Below are 22,675 nucleotides of genomic sequence, written 5' to 3' on the forward strand. Positions count from 1 at the left end.
GTGACCACCTAGAGGGGCGGGATAGGGAGGGTGGGAGGGAGGGAGACACAAGAGCAAAGAGATATGGGAACATATGTATATGTATGACTGATTCACTTTGTTGTGGGGCAGAAACTGACACACCACTGTAAAGCAATTATACTCCAATAAAGATGTTAAAAAAAAGAGTTAACAAGAATAACATATTGCCCATTAATACTCATGTCAATATTCTCAATTCCCTGTGCCTGCCAGTCTTTAGGTGTCATGTTATAAAATCTGCGTAATTCTCCTTGCAAGACCTGCCCTAAAATCACCCAGCCCAGCCCCTAATATCCTGCCATCCCTCTTCTGAGACACTATTTAGACTCTGTTAAGGTAGTATTCTCCTATGTTGCAGTAAGTCTAAAAAACTTTGATCAGTGTTTCTTGTTTAGTGTTTTCTGGGGAGACTTGACAGTCAACATAGCCAAAAGGGTGAATGTCTACACATTCAGGAGAGACCCCCCCCCCGCCGTCAGGTGCAGAGGAGCCACAATTATGGGTGGGGTGGAGCCAAGTAAATACCGTTTGTTGCTATTTTTCTGGTCCAGTTTCTACTTGCGGGAAGGTGAGACCTGGGGAAATTTGGCTTAAATACCCAAAATCACTCTCTAAGCATGAACAGCAAATGTCTAGCACTGTCAGATTACCATGTTCACTACTTTTTACATGATTTTTACTTGATAAGATACATACAGTGCTCCCTTCCTCCAAAGTTGATTTTACATTCATTATATCATGACGAAATCTTAGAGGTGTGTGTATGCCTGACTACATACATATATGTACACACACACACACACACACACACACACGCACCTGAGCAATTTAAGGCAGGTTACAAAGATGCAGTGGGATAAAAATAAAGCTGCCCCAGAAGGCAGCGCTCTAATAAGCTGGGAACGTATTCTTTTGGCGGCTGCTGCGCTCCCCTTCCCCATTCCCATCAGTCTCTTTTTCCACAGTTAAAGGCCACTTTCATGGCACATAAAGAGCAGCCTTAGCAACCTCAACAGTGAAGCTCTTTCCCCCTTGTCCAAACTATGTCTGACTCCCTCACCCGAGTAGTGAGGTCGGGTAGGGAAAAGGAGAAGAAACCGCTCGGAAGTCAAAGCTACAGAGACGGGGTTGGGATCTGATCTAATCTGACCTAACTCTCGCCTCCTGGGCTCGGGCAAGCTCGGGCAAGCTCGGGCAAGCTCGGGGAAGCTCGTGCCGCGCATGCGGACTCTGATTTCCGCGCCCGGGTGCCTTCCTAGCCGAATAGCCAAACACGAATACCGCTGACGCTGACTGTGGGCCGCCACGCGCTCAGAGCTCTGGATCATCCGGTGGCCTTGAGGTTCGAAGACGAATTCCTTTAAAGCTCATTTCTAAGCAGGTGAGTAAAAGCAATCTGTGTCTCATATTCCAAGGACTATGAATGGGTCGCCTGCTGGTGAAAAAGAATTTGAACGTAATGGAGGAGGGCGGTATGACTGTAAAGGGGGTGAGCTATTGGGAAGAAAGAAAACATTTCCTAACTGCGTTTGGGAGGACTTTAGGATAAACATCATAGGTGAAAAGTTTGATTTACCAGTTCATTTCTGTGACAAATTTGTGATTTGCCTATTAAAATCTATGGGCGTATAATTCCGTGCAAGTATGCTTTTTTGCTATGACTGTGCTAATTTATATGAAAGAAAAGGAGGTAAGATATGACCAGGCTGTAGTATTCCTGTGCTGCGAATTGTGGAGCATACACGAGGTTCTGTCTTCATGTGTAGCGCTGGCCAAGAGTGCAGGAAACTCATTTGTCTCAAAGAGAGTTAGAAGCTCGTATCAACTACCACCATAAGAGAGCTAAATAACTTGTTAACTGTGCTCCGCTTAAAAAAGTTCACCCTCGGGCTTCCCTGGTGGCGCAGTGGTTGAGAGTCCGCCTGCTGGTTCAGGGGGCGCGGGTTCGTGCCCCAGTCCGGGAGGATCCCGCGTGCTGCGGGGCGGCTGGGCCCGTGAGCCATGGCCGCTGAGCCTGCGCGTCTGGAGCCTGTGCCCCGCGGCGGGAGAAGCCGCGGCGGTGAGAGGCCCGCGTACCGCGCAAAAAAAAAAAAAAAAAAAAAAAAGTTCACCCTCGTATTGCTTCACCAACAGCTGAAATCCCTGAAATGCTGCTAGACCAGGACCATATGAGCCATATTCCACCAGAGTTGCGCAGCATTATGTCACCATCTCCTGTGCAGTGTGTATCACACAAGCGCAGTAACCAGCCACGCAAGGATCTTTATGCTCCTCCAGCAGAATTGTCGCCACCCCACCTCCTTTGCTCCATCAGGAAGTCGTTAGTATTTCAACAAGGAAAACAGCAATTTAGTAATCACCCCTATTCAGGGTGATTCAAATTCTGGTGCCAAAGAGCTATCACCTCCTGCCCCAGCACCGGCTCACCATCATCCTGAATATCAAAGTCAGCCAGTGGTATTGCCCCCTTATATTATGCCTCCAGAGGCACATGCACTACCCCCATCTACTCCACCACCGGTAAGCCATCCAATGTCATATTCTCTCCAGGATTCAGGTACTCCTCAGTTGGTTTGTAGTCAAGTGCCACCTCCACCCATGACTTCTGATCCATCACCAGTACCTTCTTCCCCTGGATGTATTATTGCCCTGGTGCCACCTTATACGAATCCTTCTCTGCCAGGATCTCCTCTGTCTCATAATGGTGGTCCACCTGTAAGTGAATTCCCTTCTGACCGTCATAATCCTAACTCTTTACCCCAGTTCACCGAAGAACAAGAAATTCTGAGCCCTCCGTTTATACAACGGGATGGAACAAATCCTGGTATGTGACCTCTGTCGAAAGGACTTTCACCTCCTTCACCAGCACAGGGTCCACCTTCCCCAACCCCACTTTCTGGATCACATTGCTCAGATCAGACAAGATATAGACCATATTCACATTGATAATAGTATTTTGAACTGAAGAGCTGGTGAGGACAAAAACCTTAAATATAGTCAACTTTTCAATTAAACTGTGTTTTGGGAAGGAAAAGCACCTCTTACAGAGATAGCAAAACACTTAGGATCTTGACTCTTAAAATGATTTTAAACCTTGGCTTTAGGATTTATTTCAAGCTTTATACTATAGAGTGGATAAATGGCTCAGTGGAGCATATCTGTATTTTAACAACTTTGTTCCTTTAGTGTGGTAAATTGACTCAGAGGCGACCTTTTATAATTTGAGTTCCTGAAATAAATTTGCATTGCTCCACTTGCAAAAGTTTGGTGTTTTTGTTTAGGTTTTTTCTGTGATATATTTTGTTAACCTGTGTAAAAGGATTAAATTTCAGTATGGTTGTAAAAATGCTATTTTTATTTGAATTTAAGCACAGTCACACAGTTTTTTTCCTTCCAGTTTTATTGAGATATAATTGACATATAGCACTGTATAAATTTAAGGTGTACAGTGTAATGATTTGACATACTGTTTTTTTAAAACCGTGTTTTACCTCTGATTTCCGAAAGTGCAATAAAAATCCTGGAAGTAAAAATCTAGAATATAGTGTAAGGCAGACAGCTAAATGGTAGAGAATTATTTCACATTTTCAGGCACTGAGATTTTGTGCTGTTGTATAATAACTGTATAATGAATTTCGTGTGGATTGCCTTCTCATTTTTAGGCAGCCCTAGAAGCACCAAAATGCATCAGAATTCCAGTACTGTGATAGATTTATGTTTGTAATGTTAAAAGGCATTACTAAATCATTTGGAAAGATATGGCCAAAGTAATTGATTCTGTAGGCTCCAGGCTGGTGGGGATGCTGGTACTTGTTACTACTTTTTTTCAGAATGCTTGGAATCACATAATGCACCACACTGGTTAGTCTTAAGTAACATTATATTATAGCACTGTTTAAATGGTGTCATTTAGATGAAGTGTGTGCTACTCTGTTCATTGTCTTAAAGTCTATTCAGCCCTAAATATTTAGTTTATTATAATGCCTCATTTCATAGTAGAGTTTGGTCCTGTTCTTATGGTTTCTTGTTTATTGGGTTTTAAACTACAGTTTAAGTGCCATGGAGGAATTTGAATAATATCTTAACGATAGGCATTCGTATAGTCACCAGCTCGCCATTTGCTTGGGTTTTATTACTGTGTGATAAGTGTTTTCCCTCTAACCTGAAATTTAAAAAAACTATTATTTCTTGCCTGTTTATTTTATTGGTAAAGATTCTAAACTTGTAACGTTTTAGCATGAAGTTAAATGAAGACTACCAGATGACTTTGAGAAAACTAAATTATATGAATGACTATGACTAAGTTATATGAATTTCATCACTTTATAAGGTGTCTTTAGAATTAATTTTTGAATTATAGGGACTTGTTACGTTTCTGCTAAGGTGACCGCTTACACTTTATACAGAATTCATACATATAAATTGACATTCTTGGTGTATTATTATACGTCATTTGAATAAACCCTCATGAAGTTTTTCTTCCATTAAATGGTGCATAATGTAAATATGAAATGTGTATTATGTGGATATGATTTATTATATAGTTTATAATATATAAATTTAGAACATATTTCTTTTTGGCAAAGGACAAACTTATTGCTAATTTATCATTTTATTCTGTTGGATACAAGCAAAACAAATTCTCATTTTGGCTGATCAGATGCAAACACATCTCTGAGCTTAGAGCTGAAATTAGAAATAATATAAGAGGCCATTTTAACCTTGACCAGCCTAAAATAATTAACACTTAAAAAAAAAAAGTAAGTGATTTTCACACCTGGCAATTTGAGAGTCCAGTGCTAATACTTCTAGTGAGAAAGCTTTGCTATTAGAAGTACAGACTGAGGTAGTGTGAGATGGTGGTGGTGAATGCTTCTATCATATTATTGTAGGTACTTGGACTGGTCCAAACTTGATTCCCTTTTCTGCCCGACTTTAGGAGCTGTTAAAATATTTCTCTTAAGATACAATACGATTCTTTGTTTCCTGTAATAAGAAAATAGTCAAATTCACTAAAGTCTTCTCAACTATCTATGATGGATGAGCTCTCCTGCTTTTATTGAAATTCACTACGGTTGAATGTAGTATGAAACCACTTAAATAATATATTGGACAAAAAAAATGAGTATCATGATAAAATGCACGCATGTTAAAAGAGATAGACTTAAAAATGATTTATTTTTAGTTAGGTTTAGGAAATATGTTATGCAGCAAAGCAGATCAGGTGAATGTGTTGTAGCAGACAAAAATTTTAAGTGGCATCAGGTGTGAACTCATCCAGTTATTGTTTGAGTGACTGTGGTGGGTAGAAAGATAACAAAATTAATGTTTCTTTCTCTAAGGAAAAAAATGATGTGAATTGCACTGTTTATCAGAGAAGGCTTTGAAGCTGGAATAGGCACAAGTCTAAATTACCTGTATGTACAGTGCATTATAGTACTCTGAAGATTGCTGAAATGGCAGTTTAATTCTTAAAAACAATAAAATGGATGCATAACTACCAAAAAACAGTATTTATAAAAAATAAAAATAAGTATCAGGGAAAGGGGAAATGAAGGTAGAATAAATAGTAAAATCAAGCCCAAGTTAAAGTTGGAACCAAAAAAAAACTGAACTGGAAAATGCTGCACAGTTGTTAATGATGGATGAAATGTGTTTAAAGCAAAGAGGCAAGATGAAAACATGTACATTTCAGAGAGCCTAAGCCAGACACTGAGCAAAAGTTCTTTTGTGGGTTTTCATAAAATGGCCACTGCGTAATGTAGCGTAGCGATTCCTGATTCTGACAGCAGGAGAGAATCTCTTGGAGAATCCGCTAAAAATACCGGACTTTACCTTATTTCCCCAAGATTCTGGTTCAGTAGGTTTGGGGAATGGATGGGGCTTAGTAATATGTCCTTTCAGTAAATATGCTAGATGATTTGGAAGTTGCTGCGTGACAAATTTAGTCACTGGTCACTAGTCTCCGTTCTCTCAACTCGTCTCCGTTCTCTCGGCAGCCTACCATCCTTTCTGCACACAGCAACAAGGGTAACCATTGGAGGACGGAACTCGGCCCTCAGATAGTTTCGCATTGCACTTCAGGGCCAATTCCTTCTTCATGACAGCATACAATTAGACTGCTGGTGGATTTCCTAAACTCATGACTTACCATTCTTGCCTCATTCCCTCTATTCTAGCCACACAGGCTTTTCTTTGATCCTCGGACCACCAAGCTCATTCCTGCTTCCGCAGTTTGCACTTACTGTTTTTTCTGCCAGACCATCTTCCCGCAAATCTTCATACGCCGGCTTTCTCACTCACGTTCTGTTCAGATGCCTTCCTTGCTACTCTGTGGACAGCAGCACCCCGCCTCCCAAATATCTCTCCATATCTCCTCACCCTGCTCTATTTTTCTTCACGGTGCTGTCACTAATTATTATGTAATGAACTGCTTTCTTATTTTTGTTTCCTCCATGAGGATGTCACTTAAGAGAGGTGGCTTTTTGTACTGCTCCATCAGAGGAAGACAAAGAGTGATACGTAATTGTAAAACAATTTAATTTTTGTTTCCTGCTGTTTTTTTTCATTTTCACTTTTTTATTTTTTGGCCGCACAGCATGGCTCGTGGGATCTTAGTTCCCCCACTGGGGTTCGAACCCATGCCCTTGGCAGTGAAAGTGTGGAGTCTTCACTAGTGGACCACCAGGGAATTCCCTCCTGCTTTTTACATTTTATTTTGTCCCAGGTGAAAATTGGGGCCCTCTCGTGACTTTTGTCTATACTCCTAGATGATAGAAAGCCCTGTGGTCAGTAATTAAAATGTCCAGTCCAATGTGATGGTCAAATTTTGGAACTGACTTAAGAGTGAGGCCTTTCCCCACTTCCCCAGCTGTGGCTGGTGGAAAACTAGCAGTTGGGGGAGAACGTTGTGGTCAACTTCTTATCCACATTTGCTTTTACTTCTTCTCCCCTAGTTCACTAAGTAGAGGTCTTGGTCCTCCAGAGTTGGAGTGCAAGGGATTCGGGGAGGGGAGGGTAGTAGGAAGGGTCTTACTTGATTGGTACTATATGAAACCGGGTTAGTGCTTTCTGGGCCTGACTACAGGTTTTAAGAATTGATTCTTTCTTTCACAGGCACTTTTGTAGTTGGTAAGAATTGCTCTCATTGCTCTGGATCTCTCCCTGTAGTTCCCTTGATGAAGATGAATGCATCTCTTTTCCAGTTAGTTTCTTATTTCTTCTTCAGCCCCTGAGAATCTGGCAATTCCTACAGCTTCCCTCCACTGAGTTGTATTCATCCCTCCATGTGCTCCTTTGGAACAGGACATAAGAGGACCTCCGCAGTAGCTCCCTCTAGCGAGGGGCAGTGCCTGGCCCATGAGCAATACATTCTTCTCCCTAATAAACTTTGGCAGTGCTGGCCAGTCCCAAACTTGTCAGCTCCCTCTTCCTCAGCTGTCAGAGAAGTTAGCTTGTCTCCTGCAACTTAGATTTCCCAGACAACAGTCTAGAGTGTCCCTAATGCTCCAGAGAACACATATGTCGCCATTGCAAGGGTCTCATTAAAGTGTCTCTCTCCTGGGAGGTGAAGTAGGAGGCATCTTTCATCCCTTCTTGTAAGCAGAGAGGAGGGGGTGGGACTCACAGCAGAGCAGAAGCCTGTGCCAGCCTATGTTCTGATTGGTCAGTGCCCAGGCTATACTGTTTGTTAGATTTTTTTTTATTATTATTATTAACTCTGGATCCAGCTATTCTTGATTTTCAAATGGCTCAGGAACCACAGATGGCAAAGTACAGCCTGCTTGGATTGTGTCTCTAAAACTAAGGAAGGGGAAGAAGTAGGTAATTAATAGGATAATTTAGGAAAAAATGCCTCAGGTATTGGAATTTTCCTGGCAAAGTTTTATCTGAGTCATTCTGCAAAGTGTCAGTATTTGGCACATCTCATATTCCAACAATGTTATGTTGAATAAAATAATACATTTTTTTCTTTAAAAAAAGAGTCAGTAGATATATTTCATTTCCATGGGAAGAGCTCAATTATATTTTAAGCATCTTTCAAGGTCAGACCTAGTAAAAATGTGATATAAAGGGAGTTCCTATTTGGCTGGGACAAAGTAGAGATACAGAACCCTTTTTCCTCTGATGAATGAAACTGGTGGTGTTTTTTTTTTTCATCAGGTCATCATGCATTAGTAAAGAGATGGATTGCTTACTTCATTGACCATCACTTGCTGTGTTTTAACTTTTTCCCTAATATTTGACTTGGATTTTCTTTTTGGTTTATGCGTGTCAGACTGATTGCAAAATTGGCATCAGTTCTTCACCCCTTCCTGTAGTCTTCACAGTTCCTCTTACCAAGGGATGGGGTCTATTTTCTCACCCCCTTGAATATGGGCTGGGCTTGTGTTTACTTTGGCCAATAGAATATGGTAGAAGTGTCGATGTGCCATTTCTGAGCCTAGAGACCTTATGTCCTTCTGTTCTCTCTCAGAGCTCTGTCACCATGAGAACAAACTTGGCCAACCTTGCTGGAAGATGAGAGAACACACTGATATTTCCCATTCAAAGCCATACTAGACCAGCCTAAAGTCAGCCAACCTCAAAACATGTGGGAGCTACCATCCCAACCCACACCCGACTGCAGACCCACGCAGGAGCTCATCTGAGGCCAGAGGAACTGCCCAGGTTACCTGTAGTTTTGTGAGCGATAATAGAAATGCTTATTGTTTTAAGTCACTGAGTTTTGGGATGCTTTGTTGCACAGTGATCACTAACTCAGACTGGCCATTTTTGCCCTCACTTTCCCCCTGTGGTCAGAGAATTCCACACTGTCCAGTTTTACAAGTAAAATTTGCTCTAATGTAAGGTATTTTTAAAAACATGAATTACAAATATCTGATGTTAAGACATGGGGAGAGCTCACCTTTGAAAGGATTTAATATACTAAATATTTCAGGTTTTATCATCTTCACATATTCATTTCTAGTTTTCTCATTAATATCCAAGTTATAAGGATGAGTAGCCTTCAATAAACTGTGTAGTAACATTGGACACATTGTGGAGGATTTAGCTTAAGCAGATATCACATATGCAGCTGGTGTTTCCCAGAGTCTTGGTGATCAAATTACTGAGGACTGTATGTGAAGTCTTGTGCTTATCGGCATAAATCCTTATTCCAGATTTTCTCTTCTGAATTGGTATCTTGGGATCTCCTGAGTCGTGGGAGCCATTTGTGCAATAGCTGAGCTATGGTGGCCTGCTCTTATTTTGATGATTTCTCTCTGCTCTATGGCCGACAGATCTGTATTTAGGGAGCATGCAAAAAAACAAAAACAAAAACAAAAACAAAAACCTAAGGGAGTATACAGAGCCATAGTCACCCTGGTGCATATTCTCTATCTTTGCATCTCAGGAGGCTCAAGTTAGCATGGGCTACCTTGGAGAAAACTCCTCCTTTTAACCCCATCCTTTCATGGTTCCCAACAATCTGAAATGGCTTTTTAAAATTGATGTCCTAAAACTTTCTTTTCCCTGTTTAGGCCAAATTTCCCATCTCTCTCTGTTATATTGCAGTCACATATGAGCAAGCTGTTAGCCCCCCAGCTCTGCATAAGCCCGATGTTTGTCACCAAGACTGACATCACTTTGGATGCCACTTGGCTGCATTTTAGGCAGCACGGAGGCAGTTGGGCAAACATCTGTTTTAGGGACAGATGTCTGCACGATCTTAGGTTTTCAGTCCAGAATATACTTAAAAATGTATTTTTAAATGCTTTTATTTTTTATTAGGGAAAATAGCCTTAACATTTTTAACGCTTTAGTTTAAAAAAGCAATACATGCTCATTATTTAATAGTTACACAATATAGGAAAGGATAAATAAAAATAATCTGTAATTCTATAGCTGATTTTTTTGGTATATTTCATGTGCATTTATATGGTACTCTGTAAAAAAATAGTTTTCAAGTTTCCACCTTTTCTATAATCTCTCTCTTTTATTACTTAATCATTTAAATTAAATTTGCTAGAGTCAACTTTGTTTTTATCTTTTAAAACCCACATGACTTATTTGCATTTTAACATATAATAGCATTTGATATGTTTTAGTTAGTGCTCAATATACATAAATTACTTAGGTTCTTAATGTAATATACCTGTGTGGTTGCTTAAAATTGAAAACATTAACTCCAGTTGACTCCACACTTTGCCTATGTTTCACTGCAGTCACCAACCTGGTTCTCTCTTGAGGGTAAAGATAGAACATCTCCACAAGTCCACGTATATTTGTAGAGAAGAAGGAGCAAAGTAGTAGCCAACTCCAGAACAGGTGCTTTGAGAAAGAGCACCTTCCTCAGTCACTATAATTATCACTAGGTGTATTTTAACACAAATAATTTTATTTATTTATTTATTTATTTATTTGGCTGCATCGGGTCTTAGTTGCGGTGCGCGGGCTTCTCTCTAGTTGTGGCACATGGGCTCAGTGGTTGCAGCCTGTGGGCTCTCTAGTTGTGGCGAGCGGGCTCTGTAGCCTGCGGCACGTGGGATCTTAGCTCCCCCACCATGGATCGAACCTGCGTCCCCTGCATTGGAAGGTGGATTCTTAACTACTGGACCGCCAGGGAAGTCCCTATCACAGATAATGTTTGTGATAGTGTCCCTTCCTATTCTCCTTTTTCTTTTCTGATGCTGTTGACTTGGAAAGGGGCTGGGCACACATTATTAGGCCAGGGAGGAGTGGGAGGATGTCATGCACTGTTCTACGAAAAGTAGCTGATTAAACTAAAACTACTTTTGTTATTTTTAAAAAGTCTAAAAGTAAACAGCTTTATTTAATTTGAACATTGTTTCATTTTGTGCTTTGATATACTGGCAACTCATAGCTGTTGACAACTATTATCTGGCCGGCTTCCCTTGGATATAATCCAGGCACCTCAATCCCCACGAATACATCATCACCTCCAGCCAGCAGACTCCTCGTGGAGTGTTTCCTCTCTGGATGAATGGTTCCCTTAGCCAACTCAACGTACAGTCCAGAACGCTAGCGCTCATCCTTTAGTCCTCCACACTCCTCCCTCACTTCCTCATATTTCATTGGTTACCAAGGTCTGTAGATTCTACTTTTTTTTTTTTTTTTTCCGGTACACGGGCCTCTCACTGTTGTGGCCTCTCCCGTTGCGGAGCACAGGCTCCGGACGCGCGGGCTCAGCGGCCATGGCTCACGGGCCCAGCCGCTCCGCGGCATGTGGGATCTTCCCGGACCGGGGCACGAACCCATGTGCCCTGCATCGGCAGGCAGACTCTCAACCACTGCGCCACCAGGGAAGCCCTAAAGTCTATTTTATCTGATATGAGTATTGCTACTCCAGCTTTCTTTTGATTACCATATGCATGGAATATCTTCTTCCATCCCTTCACTTTCAGTCTGTATGTGTCACTAGGTCTGAAGCGGGTTTCTTGTAGACAGCATATATATGGGTCTTGTTTTTGTATCCATTCAGCCAGTCTGGTTGGGGCATTTAATCCATTTACATTCAAGGTTATTATCGAAATGTATGTTCCTATTACCATTTTCTTAATTGTTTTGGGTTTGTTTTTGTAGTTCTATTCCTTCTCTTGTGTTTCCTGCCTAGAGAAGCTCCTTTAGCATTTGTTGTAAAGCTGGTTCGGTGGTGCTGAATTCTCTTAACTTTTGCTTGTCTGTAAAGATTTTAATTTGTCTGTCGAATCTGAATGAGAGCCTTGCTGGGTAGAGTAATCTTGGTTGTAGGTTTTTCTCTTTTATCATTTTAAGTATATGCTGCCCCTCCCTTCTGGCCTGCAGAGTTTACACTCAAAAATCTGCTGATAACCTTATGTGGATTCCTGTGTATGTTATTTGTTGTTTTTCCCTTGCTGCTTTTAATATTTTTCTTTGAATTTATTTTTTGTTAGTTTGATTAATATGTGTCTTGGTGTGTTTTTCCTACGGTTTATACTGTATGGGATTCTCTGTGCTTCCTGGACTTGGGTGACTATTTCCTTTCCCATGTTAGAGAAGTTTTCCACTATAATCTCTTCAAATATCTTCTCAGACCCTTTCTTTTTCTCTTCTTCTTCTGGGACCCCTATAATTCGAATGTTGGTGCATTTAGTGTTGTCCCAGAGGTCTCTGAGACGGTCTTCAATTCTTTTCATTCTTTTCTCTTTGTTCTGCTCTTCAGCAGTTATTTCCACTACTTTGTCTTCCAGCTCACTTATTCGTCCTTCTGCCTCCGTTATTCTGTTATTGATTGGTTTTAGTGTATTTTTCATTTCAGTTATTGTGTTGTTCATCTCTGTTCTTTAGTTCTTCTAGATGTGTGTTAAACATTTCTTGTATTTTCTCAATCCATGCTTCCATTTTGAGAGTCTGGATCATCTTTACTATCATTACTCTGAATTCATTTTCAGGTAGATTGCCTATTTCCTCTTCATTTATTTGGTGTCGTAGGTTTTTACCTTGCTCCTTCATCTGTGACATATTTCTTTGCTGTCTCATTTTTTCTTTTAATTAGTGGCATTGTGTTCCTGTTTTACTCGTTGTTTGGCCTGAGGACTCCAACACTGGAGTTTGTTGTAGGCTGTTGGGTAAAGCTGGGTCTTGGTGCTGAGATGAGGAACTCTGTGAGACTTCACTCTGATGAATATTCCCTGGGGTCTGAGGTTCTCTGTTAGTCCAGTGGTTTGGACTTCGGAGCTCCCACTGCAGGAGCTTCCGCCTCACCCCGGGCAGCAAAAAAAAAAAAAAAGGACAATAACAAAGTAAAAAATAAAATTAGACTAGGAAACTAACAGATATGTTAGAAAGAATGTAAAAATAAAAATATAGATGAATCAACAACCGGAAGGTACATCAGTACCACAATAGTAAAAAAGAGGAGGGAAAAGAAATAAAAAAAGGGTGATGGGGGAGGGGAGGCCTTGGCTGTGGAGAGCGGGGGCCTAAGCAAGGGCGAAGTTTGGGTGGTGGGCGGGGCCAGTGCTCAGGATCCACAGGGCTGGAAAGGCCCTGGGGCTTTGGGTGGGTGGGGCTTAGGCGTGTCCCCCAGCCCTGGTCTCAGAGGGCAGGGGACCTCACCTGGGAGCCTAGCAGGCTTCCTGAGCTCGAGTGGGCAGGGTAACTGCCCTCATCTCCTCTCCTGCCTGTCTGGGGCCTGGGACGGCCGCTCCCGCCCGCCTCTCCTGATCTTCTGGGCCTCCCTCCCATGCCTCCAGGACCACTGCGGGCGGTGGGTGGGGGGGGAAGGGGGGCCCTTGGAGGGCAGGGGACCAGCCTGGGAGCTCAGCAGGCTCCCTGTGCCTGAGTGGGCGGGGCAGTCACCCTCTGCTCCTCTCCTGCTCCTCCTGCACGGCCCCTCCCACCTGCCTCTCCTGATCTCCCCGGCCTCCCTCCTGTACCCCCAGGACTCATGCGGCCTGGGGCTTTAGAGGGCGGGGAACCGGCCCGAGTGGGTCAGGTGATAGCCCTCTGCTCCTCTCCCGCTCTTCCTGGAGCGTCCCTCCCACCTGCCTTTCCTGATCTCCCCGGCCTCAGGGGCCCCGATCCTGTCTGGCCTCCACTTCTCCTCCCCCCCTCGGTCCCCCTACGTCCTACCGGTTCACTCTGGGGTTCCTCCCGTCTCCTTGGTGGTCACAGCTCCTCACCAGCGGCCAGCAGGCGCCCTAGTTTGACAAATGCTTTTTAAAATTTTTCTCAAGACCTGGTTTTGGATCAAACTTGCCAAGTCTTTTTCTTTTCCCGCCTGAGGATAGGTCTACGGAACCCCTGCAGACACAACTGTAGGATGCTTTGTCTTGCAGGCGCTTGGCAGAGGGTATTATAGAACTCATTTATACTGCAGAATAGTTATAACCTTCATGTCTTTCACTTGGACAGATCTGTGCACTAGCAAATATCGATGGAAACGGAGCAGTAGAAATGTATTTGATGAAGGCTGTGAATTTTAAATATTGAACTTTGATAAGTTACTATTTGGAAAGTGAGAATAGTTTTCAAATGCAATATGTATCACCTCTGACATAAGGGCGGGACCAGTCTGACGTGGACCAGCATTGGGCAGTACAGAAATGTATTTGTGGACAATGCACCAGTAACATGGTGATAGAGGAAGTGAATTGCAGAAGCAGAAGGGAAGTGTTTTCATCCATTTCCTTGTGAGAAAGGATTGGTAGTTAAACCAGAATCCCTCTGAACCTCTCTATGACTATTCACACCCAATAGCTATAGTTGCTTGTTTATGGAATATGATTAACTGTTAACCAAGCTGAGTTTATCCTGTATTGTGAATTCAGCACTTAATTTTTAAAATCTTTACAAACCCTGAATTGAAAGCCACTGCCCCCAATATTGTTATGAGAACAATGTGTACTAGGTAGGACCCACCTGACATTTTTAGTCACCACCTTACACGAAAATGGAAAGACCTGGGAAACAGCACCTTGAGCCATTGAAATCGTCCAGAACAATATTTCCCTCAGTTTTAAGTATGGTGGCGGTAGCAAGGATTGTGAATCTAAGTATAAAACCACCAATTTTTTGCTCATGTGTGTTTTATTTTAGGACACTATGTTGTTTTGTTATGATCTTGGATAACCTTTTGGCTTGGCTTCGCATGTATCGTTAGAACCACACACAATCACGCAGATCATTATAATTGCACACATTTAGGAGCCATGGTTATGGATTCACTCTGGAAGTGGAATGCGTCTGTAGTAACGCACCCAACAACTACCTGGCCACCTAAGAGGTGTTACCTTGAATTATACCCTTGGGACACCCGGTTATTCAGGAACATAGATCAGGAGAGCAGTATAGGAGGACACGGATATTCAACATTCCTTAGCCCTTTAATAAAGGGAATTTGTAGGATGTGTTGTCCTTTAAGAGACCAGCTTTCATCCCCTTTGTTCATGACTCCGCCTTAGAGAAGTTCACACTTTTAAGAAATGACGTTGTTCCTTCCCAGGCTCCAAATGGAAACTTTTCAAGGCCATATTTGCTATGAGGGATATTTATCATGGAAGTTAAGTAACTTACACTTTAATTCAAGTGTCCTCTGGGCATTGAGAATAGGTTTTTTTCTCCAGGAGACCCGGGCAGGTTCTTGTTTTAAAGAAATTGAAAAGAAATATATTGCTTTCAGCAGCCCCCAAATCAATACAGTTTCAAATATAGATGGGACCAAGTTTCTTGTGCTTCTTATATGGGCTGAAGGATGGTGCTGACATGAAGTCCTTTGTGATCATAATACATAGACGGAAGCCATTGTGCTGTGGGGAATGAATGATTGTGGCACATCTCTCGCCATTCCAGACTCAGGTGATCAGCCCTCGTACACACCACGGTAATGATGGCCTCCCATCCATCCATCTTTAGAAACTTCCCCACAGAATATATTTAGGACCAGACCATTTAAACATCAAAACGTTTTCCTTTTTCTTTGCCTTTAGAAAAACAAAATAGAGCCTCAAGGCATTGCCAGTCAGTGCTATTTTGAATAGAATAACATGTATGATAAATAAATCCAGCCATGAGCTATAAAGTCGTTTGATAGCAGGGTACCAGTGTTTTATTTATCTTCCTATCTCCCTCAGCATCTAATGGTGGCTTGTACAGAAAACTAGCTCAATATACGCCTGTTAAATAAGTGAATCAAAAATTTTATATACCAGTGCTACAAAGAATGTCCACTTGTTTTTGGATTTAACATGTAGATTTTTCATGCTGGGAGAAGGACCTTGATTCTTTCGTATAGTTTCTTTTTCTCTGCTGCAGTTGCTTTTTATCTCTTTGAATTTGGTGAGCATGTTTATTTAAAGTGTTTGTCTCGTAACTCTTAACCTCCTCCCTTGTTATTCTATTTTTATTTATTTTTTCCTGCTGCTCTTAATTCACGTTGTCTTGTCTCCAGCCTGTCTGCTTTTGTTTGCATTTTAGACATTGTATTTGAAAAATTGTTTGTAGAAATAGTTTGAAGCCCAAGATGATGCTATTTTCCTCCAGAAAGGATTCCCATTTGTTTCTGCCAGATGCACAGAGGCACTAGCAATTTTGATCACCTCTGTCCAATTTCAGGGATTGCAGGGATTAGAAGATGACCTGCAGTTCCCGTTGCAGTCCATGTACTTTCTGGTCACACTGATTTTAGGGTACAGACCTTTGGAGATCCAACCCAGAGTAAGGAAGAATGACCAATGCCTCCCCCTGCCCCAGACTTTCTTGGTGGCTCCCAGACACCAGTGTCTGTTCCTTTAGCTCCACCAGGTTGACTGAATTATTGCTTAACCTCTCAGCCCCTCACTTGTCCCTCCAGGACCATCAAACATTCCCAGGAGTAGAGACTCTACACACAGGGTTCATTTCTCTGGGCATCCGTTCTCCTCTGCATCCTGTCCAGGTAATACTTCTCTACCTTGTTAACATTGTGAGGCCTTTGGGCAGATTAAAAAAATATTTTGTTATAATTTTCTAGTGGTTCTTAGTGGGAGAGTGTGTCCAAAAATTACCTAATCTGTTATTAGCAGAAGCAGAAGTCCGTCCATCTTATTTTTGGTCATAGTTGCTTGTTTTTATATCTTTAAAAAATCATTTATCGTTTGGTCAGTTTTATTTCTTGTTTTTTCTGTGTGAGTCTATTCTGATAATTGGAAATGAAATGTTTATATATTTGTTTTGGTGGCTAGCTTTATAATTATAACTTCACATAATGCTTTTAACCCTCCCTTTTTTCAGAAAATATCTGTTAATCTTTTATTTTGAGAATTGATAAAATTAGAACACTTCCTTCTCATCCCATTCTACCACTTGATTTGAGTTGATTGCATCATATTTCTTAGTGTTTATCATGACACTTAAATGTATTTCTGTTATTTAATTTTTCAGTTTAAAGCAGTAGTATTTGGCATACAGCTATTAAAAAGGACAGAATATAAGTAATACATATATAGAGTCAAAGAAAAAGAACAGACTGGGAAAATGTTTTAAGTAAAATATTACTTTTGAAGGTCTCATTTTAATACTGCATAAATGGCCAATTAAATTTAATTCTCTTAATATGCTTATGGATCTATCTGCTTCTGCTTTTAGTTCTGTCAATTTTTAGTTTCCATATTTTGAAGCTATGTTATTGGGTTCATATGGCTATAGACTTCTGATATCTTTCTGGTCATTAAACCCTTTATTGTTAGAAAATATCTTAATCTCAAATATTGCTTTTTGCCTTAAAATCTATTTTTCTGATATCAGTATAGCAATACTAACTTTCTTTTGGTTGTCGTTTGCATGGTATATCTTTTAAAAATAATTTTAATTTTAAACTTTGTGTCCTTATATTCAAGATGTTTCTCTTACAGGCATCATATACTTGGCATTTGAGTTTTTAATCCACTAAGACCAATTACATTTAATGCAATTACTGATATATTTGAGTTTATATTCTCCCATATTACTATATGTTTTCTAATTCATCTACCTGTTCTTGTGATCCTTTTTCTCTCCTTTCTTACCTTCCTTTGGGTAATCAATATTTTTTTATTACTCAATTTCCCCCCCTTGATTGTCTTGTTAGTTACATATCTTTTGGCTATTCATTTAATGGTTTCTGTAGAGACTGTGGCATGCTTTGATTTATTAGTTTAATGTACCTTTTTACTTTTTCCACTTCTCTGACAATGCTAGATCTTAGACGAGTTGAACTTTATTTCTTCCCTTTCTGCCTTTTGTGATATTATTGTCATGCAACATAATTATACATATATTTTAAACTCCACAAGAAAATCTTTTGTTTATTTTACGTATTTAGTACTCATTTATTTACCTTCATGTTTACCTTGTTTTTGTTCTTCACTCCTTTCTGTATTTCCATGTTTCTCTCTGAGATGATTTTCTTCCTTCCAGAAAAACTGGTTTTAGTATTTCTTATACTGCAGGCCTGCTGGTGATGAATTCTCTCAGTGTTTGCTGTAAGAACATCTTTATTTCGCTTACATTTTTTGAGGAATATTTTACTGCATATAGAATTCTAGGTTGGCAGTTATTTTCTTTCAGTACTTTAAAAGTGTCACTTCCATTGCCTTCTGGGTTCCATCACTTCTTTAGAGAAGCTAGCTATAGATCTTAATGTTTTACCTTAACCTCTGATTTTAAAGTTTTGTCTTTATCTTTGATTTTTACAAGTTTTACTATTATGTGCCTAGCTTTGGTTTTCTTTGTGTTTATCTTGTCTAGGGTATACGAAGCTTCTTGAATCTGTGGGTTGGTGCTTTTCATCAATTGGGAAGAGTCTCAGACATTACCTTTTCAAATAGTTTTTCTGCCCCATTCTGTCTTTCCTTTTCTCTGCAACTGTGTGTTAGGTATTTTACTTTTCCCATATGTGTCTTACATTCCTTTTAGTGTTTTCCATTCTTTTCTTCTCTCTGTGCTTCAGTCTGTATATTTTCTATTGACCTGTCCTCTGATCTATGAATCCTCTTTTTTGCTGTCTTTTCTCTTGCTAAATGCAATTGTTTAGTTCTTAGTTTCAAATACTGTATTTTTAAGTTTTAGGATTTTCATTTGATTCCTTTTTATAGATACCATTTCTCTGATGACATTTTCCATCTTTTCATCCATTCTCTCTCTTTTCTGCTATTTTTCTAGAAGTTATTAATCTTAGGTATTTTAAAGTTCTTGCTTGATAATTCGTAAATCTGGATAATCTGTGGGTGTCAATTAATATCATCCATTTTCCTCTTGATTTTGGGCCTCTTCTGGTAGTATTTGATTAAATGTCAGATACTGTATGAACAGTTTTAGAGGGGCTGGATGATGTTGTTTTTCCCCAGAGAGGTTTTATCTTTTTCTCTTCAATGCAGGTGGGGGTGGGGGCGGCGATTGATTATCCTAATTTAATCAGAGAAGAGCCTTCAAGATTGTGTTGCTTTTTCTCAAGTGTCTACCAGTTGTTTCCTTCATGCTCCTCAGGTATAGCCCCCAAGGGTTCTCACTGAGAACCTGAGGTATTCTGTGAGGTGCCTCTACTGTTGTTGATCCCAAGCTCTTAGTCTCCTCCACATAGACAAACTGTTAAGTGCAAGCCTTTGCTTTTTAGAGGCTTTCTGCTTAGCTTCTTGCCTCCTGTCTTGTGCAGCTTCAGAATTCAGCAGATATTTTGAGGGGAAAATTGGTTAAGTGTACAACTCAGATCTCTGTTCCTTCCTTCTCACTGGGATCCTAGACCATCAAAACTCTGATTGTTTCTCTGCCTTTTAGTAGAAGTCGTTTCTCTGGGAAGAGCCTGTATTCTCAGCCTATTGTCCTATGGCTAGAATTGCCAATTGCCCTCAGGAAAAAGCAGCTCAATTTTCTGCAGCTTTCCCTTTTTTAGAGTTTTGCTTGCCTTAGCATCTCTGATGCTTTCACACAGACCTTCCTTCCTTCCTCCCTCCGTTCCTCTTTCCTTCCTTTCATTTCTTCCTCTTTCAGATGAACTTATTTATTTATTAATGATTCAACAAATATCTGATAAGACACTAGTATAATACACAACAGATACAAAGATGAAAAAGATAAAATCTCTGCTCTTAGTAGCTCGTCTGTGATTATAATTATTGAAATATGAATATCTTGTACTTTATGCCCTGCATTATTTTTTATTTTGTTTTTTCTTTAAGAAATAGATTTGCTAATGTTCCAAAGACTGAGTCTTTTTCTTCCAGCTTTGAGATATAATTGACATATAACACTGTGTAAGTTTAAGGTGTACAACTGTGATGATTTGATACATGTATATATTATGAAATGATTACCACAAAAAGGTTAGTTAACACTTCCATCACCTTACTAATTACTTATAATTAACTTTTTTTGTACTGAGAACAGTTAAGATCTATTCTCAGCAACTTTCAAGTATATAATACAGTATTTTTTTTTAAACACCCTTCCTTTATTTATTTTTAAATTTATTTTTGGCTGTGTTTGGGTCTTCGTTGCTGCGTGCAGGCTTTCTGTAGTTGCAGCGAGCGGGGGCTACTCTTCGTTGTGGTGCATGGACTTCTCATTGTGCTGGCTTCTCTTGTTGCGGAGCACAGGCTCTAGGCACGTGGGCTTCAGTAGTTGTGGCACACGGGCTCAGTAGTTGTGGCTCGCGGACTCTAGAGCGCAGGCTCGGTAGTTGTGGCGCACAGGCTTAGTTGCTCCGTGGCATGTGGGGTCTTCCCGGATTAGGGCTCGAACCTCTGTCCCCTGCATTGGCAGGCAGAGTCTTAACCACTGTGCCACCAGGGAAGTCCTGTAATACAGTATTGTTAACGATAATCACCTTGCTATACATTAGATCCCTAGAACCTATTCATCTTATAACTGAAAGCTTGTATTGTTTGACCAATATCTTCCCATTTTCCCCAACCCCCCAGCTCCTGGAAAACCACTATTCTACTCTCTGTTTCTATAAGGTTGGTTTTTTAAGATTCCACATATATGTAAGATCATGCAGTATTTGTCTTTCTCTGTCTGACTTATTTCACTTAGCGTAATGCCCTCAGAGTTCATACTTGTTGTCACAAAAGGCTGATTTTCTTCTTTGAATCTGTATATATACACCACATTTTTTTAAATCCATTCTTCTTTTGATGGACACTTAGCTTGTTTCCATATCTTGGCTATTTATTGTGAATAATGCTGTGATGAACATGGGGTGCAGATACCTGTTTGAGATAGTGATTCCATTTCCTCATATATGTACCCCAGAAGTGAGATTGCTAGATCATATGTTACTTATATTTTTAATCTTTTGAGGAACCTTCATACTGTTTTCCATAGTGGCTGTACCAGTTTACATTCCCACCAACAGAGCACAAGCGTTCCCTTTTGTCCACATCCTCACCAACACTTGTTATCCAAGAACTAAGTCTTGAATGGATCAGTTCTGATAATGACATTTTCAAGTTTGTTTTCTATATGTCTCCTTTATTTCAACTTTTTCTTTCCTTTAGTTTTTCATGGAGTTATTTTTGCCTTTTTCTTAAGATGGAACTGGTCTGGCACATTTGATTTATTTATCTCATTGTGAACTTCCTGTATTATAATCACTTTCATTCCTACTAAATGGTAGCAACCTACACCCATAGTTATAATAGCTAACACTTACAAACTACCTGCCATGAATTATTCTAAGTACTTCACATACATTAACTCAGTTAATCACCACAACATAATTTATGAGGTAAGTACGATTATTATCCCTCTTTTATAGCTGAGGGAACTTGGGCACAGAAATATTACACAAATTGTCCAAAGTTACATAGCTAATAAGTGGCAGGGTTGGGATTCAGACTTCAACAGTCTAGCTTCAGAGGCCAAGCAGTTAATCTTGCTGATACCACTTTACCTCTTCCAATGATTCCTACTCTCAAATTCTTCTGTCTGACTGCAGTATCCTAACTTTACACCCCAAGCACCAAGATTTGGTTTTCAGCCCCTTCATCTGGTATAAGTCTAGTTACTTTCCCCAAGGTCCTCTCACCTCCTAACCCAGCCTGAATCTTAGGTTATCTTATGTTACGAATCAGTTTTCTGGGTTCCTTGATCATCAGCCCTCTCAAAGCCCAACCCTTTGCCCAAACTGCCTTATGTGTATTTTTTCGTAATCCTGGGCCTCTGGGCCCCTGGGCCCCACTGGAGGTAACTGCGAGTGTACCTAGGTGAGCCTCATTGCAAATGATGCTTGTCAACCCCAGGTAGGTCCTTCTCCTCTAACCATTCTTTATGTTTTCCTCTCTGTACTCACTTTCCCATTTCCCCACTGTGACTTTCTAAACATTTGTTTCTCTCATTGAATTTTCTGCCCAACTCTGCCACCTACCATTTTAGCAGATAACCTCAGCATCTATGCCTTGAAGGGAAAAAGTCAGAACTGAGCTTTCTAAACTCCTTTTCCTCCTCCAGAAAACTTACCTGTAGTGTCATCCATTTTTTCTTCTTCTTCTCTCCTGTATTTATTCATTTTCTTGCTCACTGCCTTTTTTTTAAAAAAATATATATTTATTTATTTATTTTTGGCTGTGTTGGGTCTTCATTGCTACGTGTGGGCTTTCTCTAGTTGTGACGAGTAGGGGCTACTCTTCGTTGAGGTGCGTGGGCTTCTCATTGCGGTGGCTTCTCTTGTTGCGGAGCATGGGCTCTAGGTGCACGGGCTTCAGTAGTTGTGGCACGTGGGCTCAGTAGTTGTGGCTCGTGGGCTCTAGAGCGCAGGCTCAGTAGTTGTGGCGCACGGGCGTAGTGGCTCTGCGGCACATGGGATCTTCCCGGACCAGGGCTGGAACCCGTGTCCCCTGAATTGGCAGGCGGATTCTTAACCACTGCGCCACCACGCAAGTCCTCCTTTCTTTCCTTCCTTCCACGAATATCTGTTAAATATCTACTATATGCCAGGCACTGTTCTAGTTTCTGTGGATGCCACAGTGAATATGACAGAATTCCTGTTCTCCTGTAGCCCACATTCTTTTTTTTTTTAACATCTTTATTGGAGTATAATTGCTTTACAGTGGTGTGTCAGTTTCTGCCCCACAACAAAGTGAATCAGTCATACATATACATATGTTCCCATATCTCTTTGCTCTTGCGTCTCCCTCCCTCCCACCCTCCCTATCCCGCCCCTCTAGGTGGTCAC

At 40.7% G+C, this 22,675-nt stretch overlaps 1 protein-coding gene across 1 annotated transcript; it reads left to right on the forward strand.

The window, feature by feature from the left end:
• Nucleotides 1–460: 460 nt before the first annotated feature.
• CBLL2 (Cbl proto-oncogene like 2) lies at nucleotides 461–1,871 on the forward strand. The gene is given in 6 exon segments (XM_029240153.1): nucleotides 461–523; nucleotides 1,337–1,411; nucleotides 1,414–1,617; nucleotides 1,620–1,667; nucleotides 1,669–1,804; nucleotides 1,807–1,871. Coding segments are annotated over 6 exon segments (591 nt in total).
• The last annotated feature ends 20,804 nt before the right edge of the window (nucleotides 1,872–22,675 follow it).

The sequence above is a fragment of the Monodon monoceros genome, unplaced genomic scaffold, assembly GCF_005190385.1.
Source record: "Monodon monoceros isolate NGI ecotype Baffin Bay Population unplaced genomic scaffold, NGI_Narwhal_1 Super_Scaffold_22, whole genome shotgun sequence".
Lineage (NCBI taxonomy): Eukaryota > Metazoa > Chordata > Mammalia > Artiodactyla > Monodontidae > Monodon > Monodon monoceros.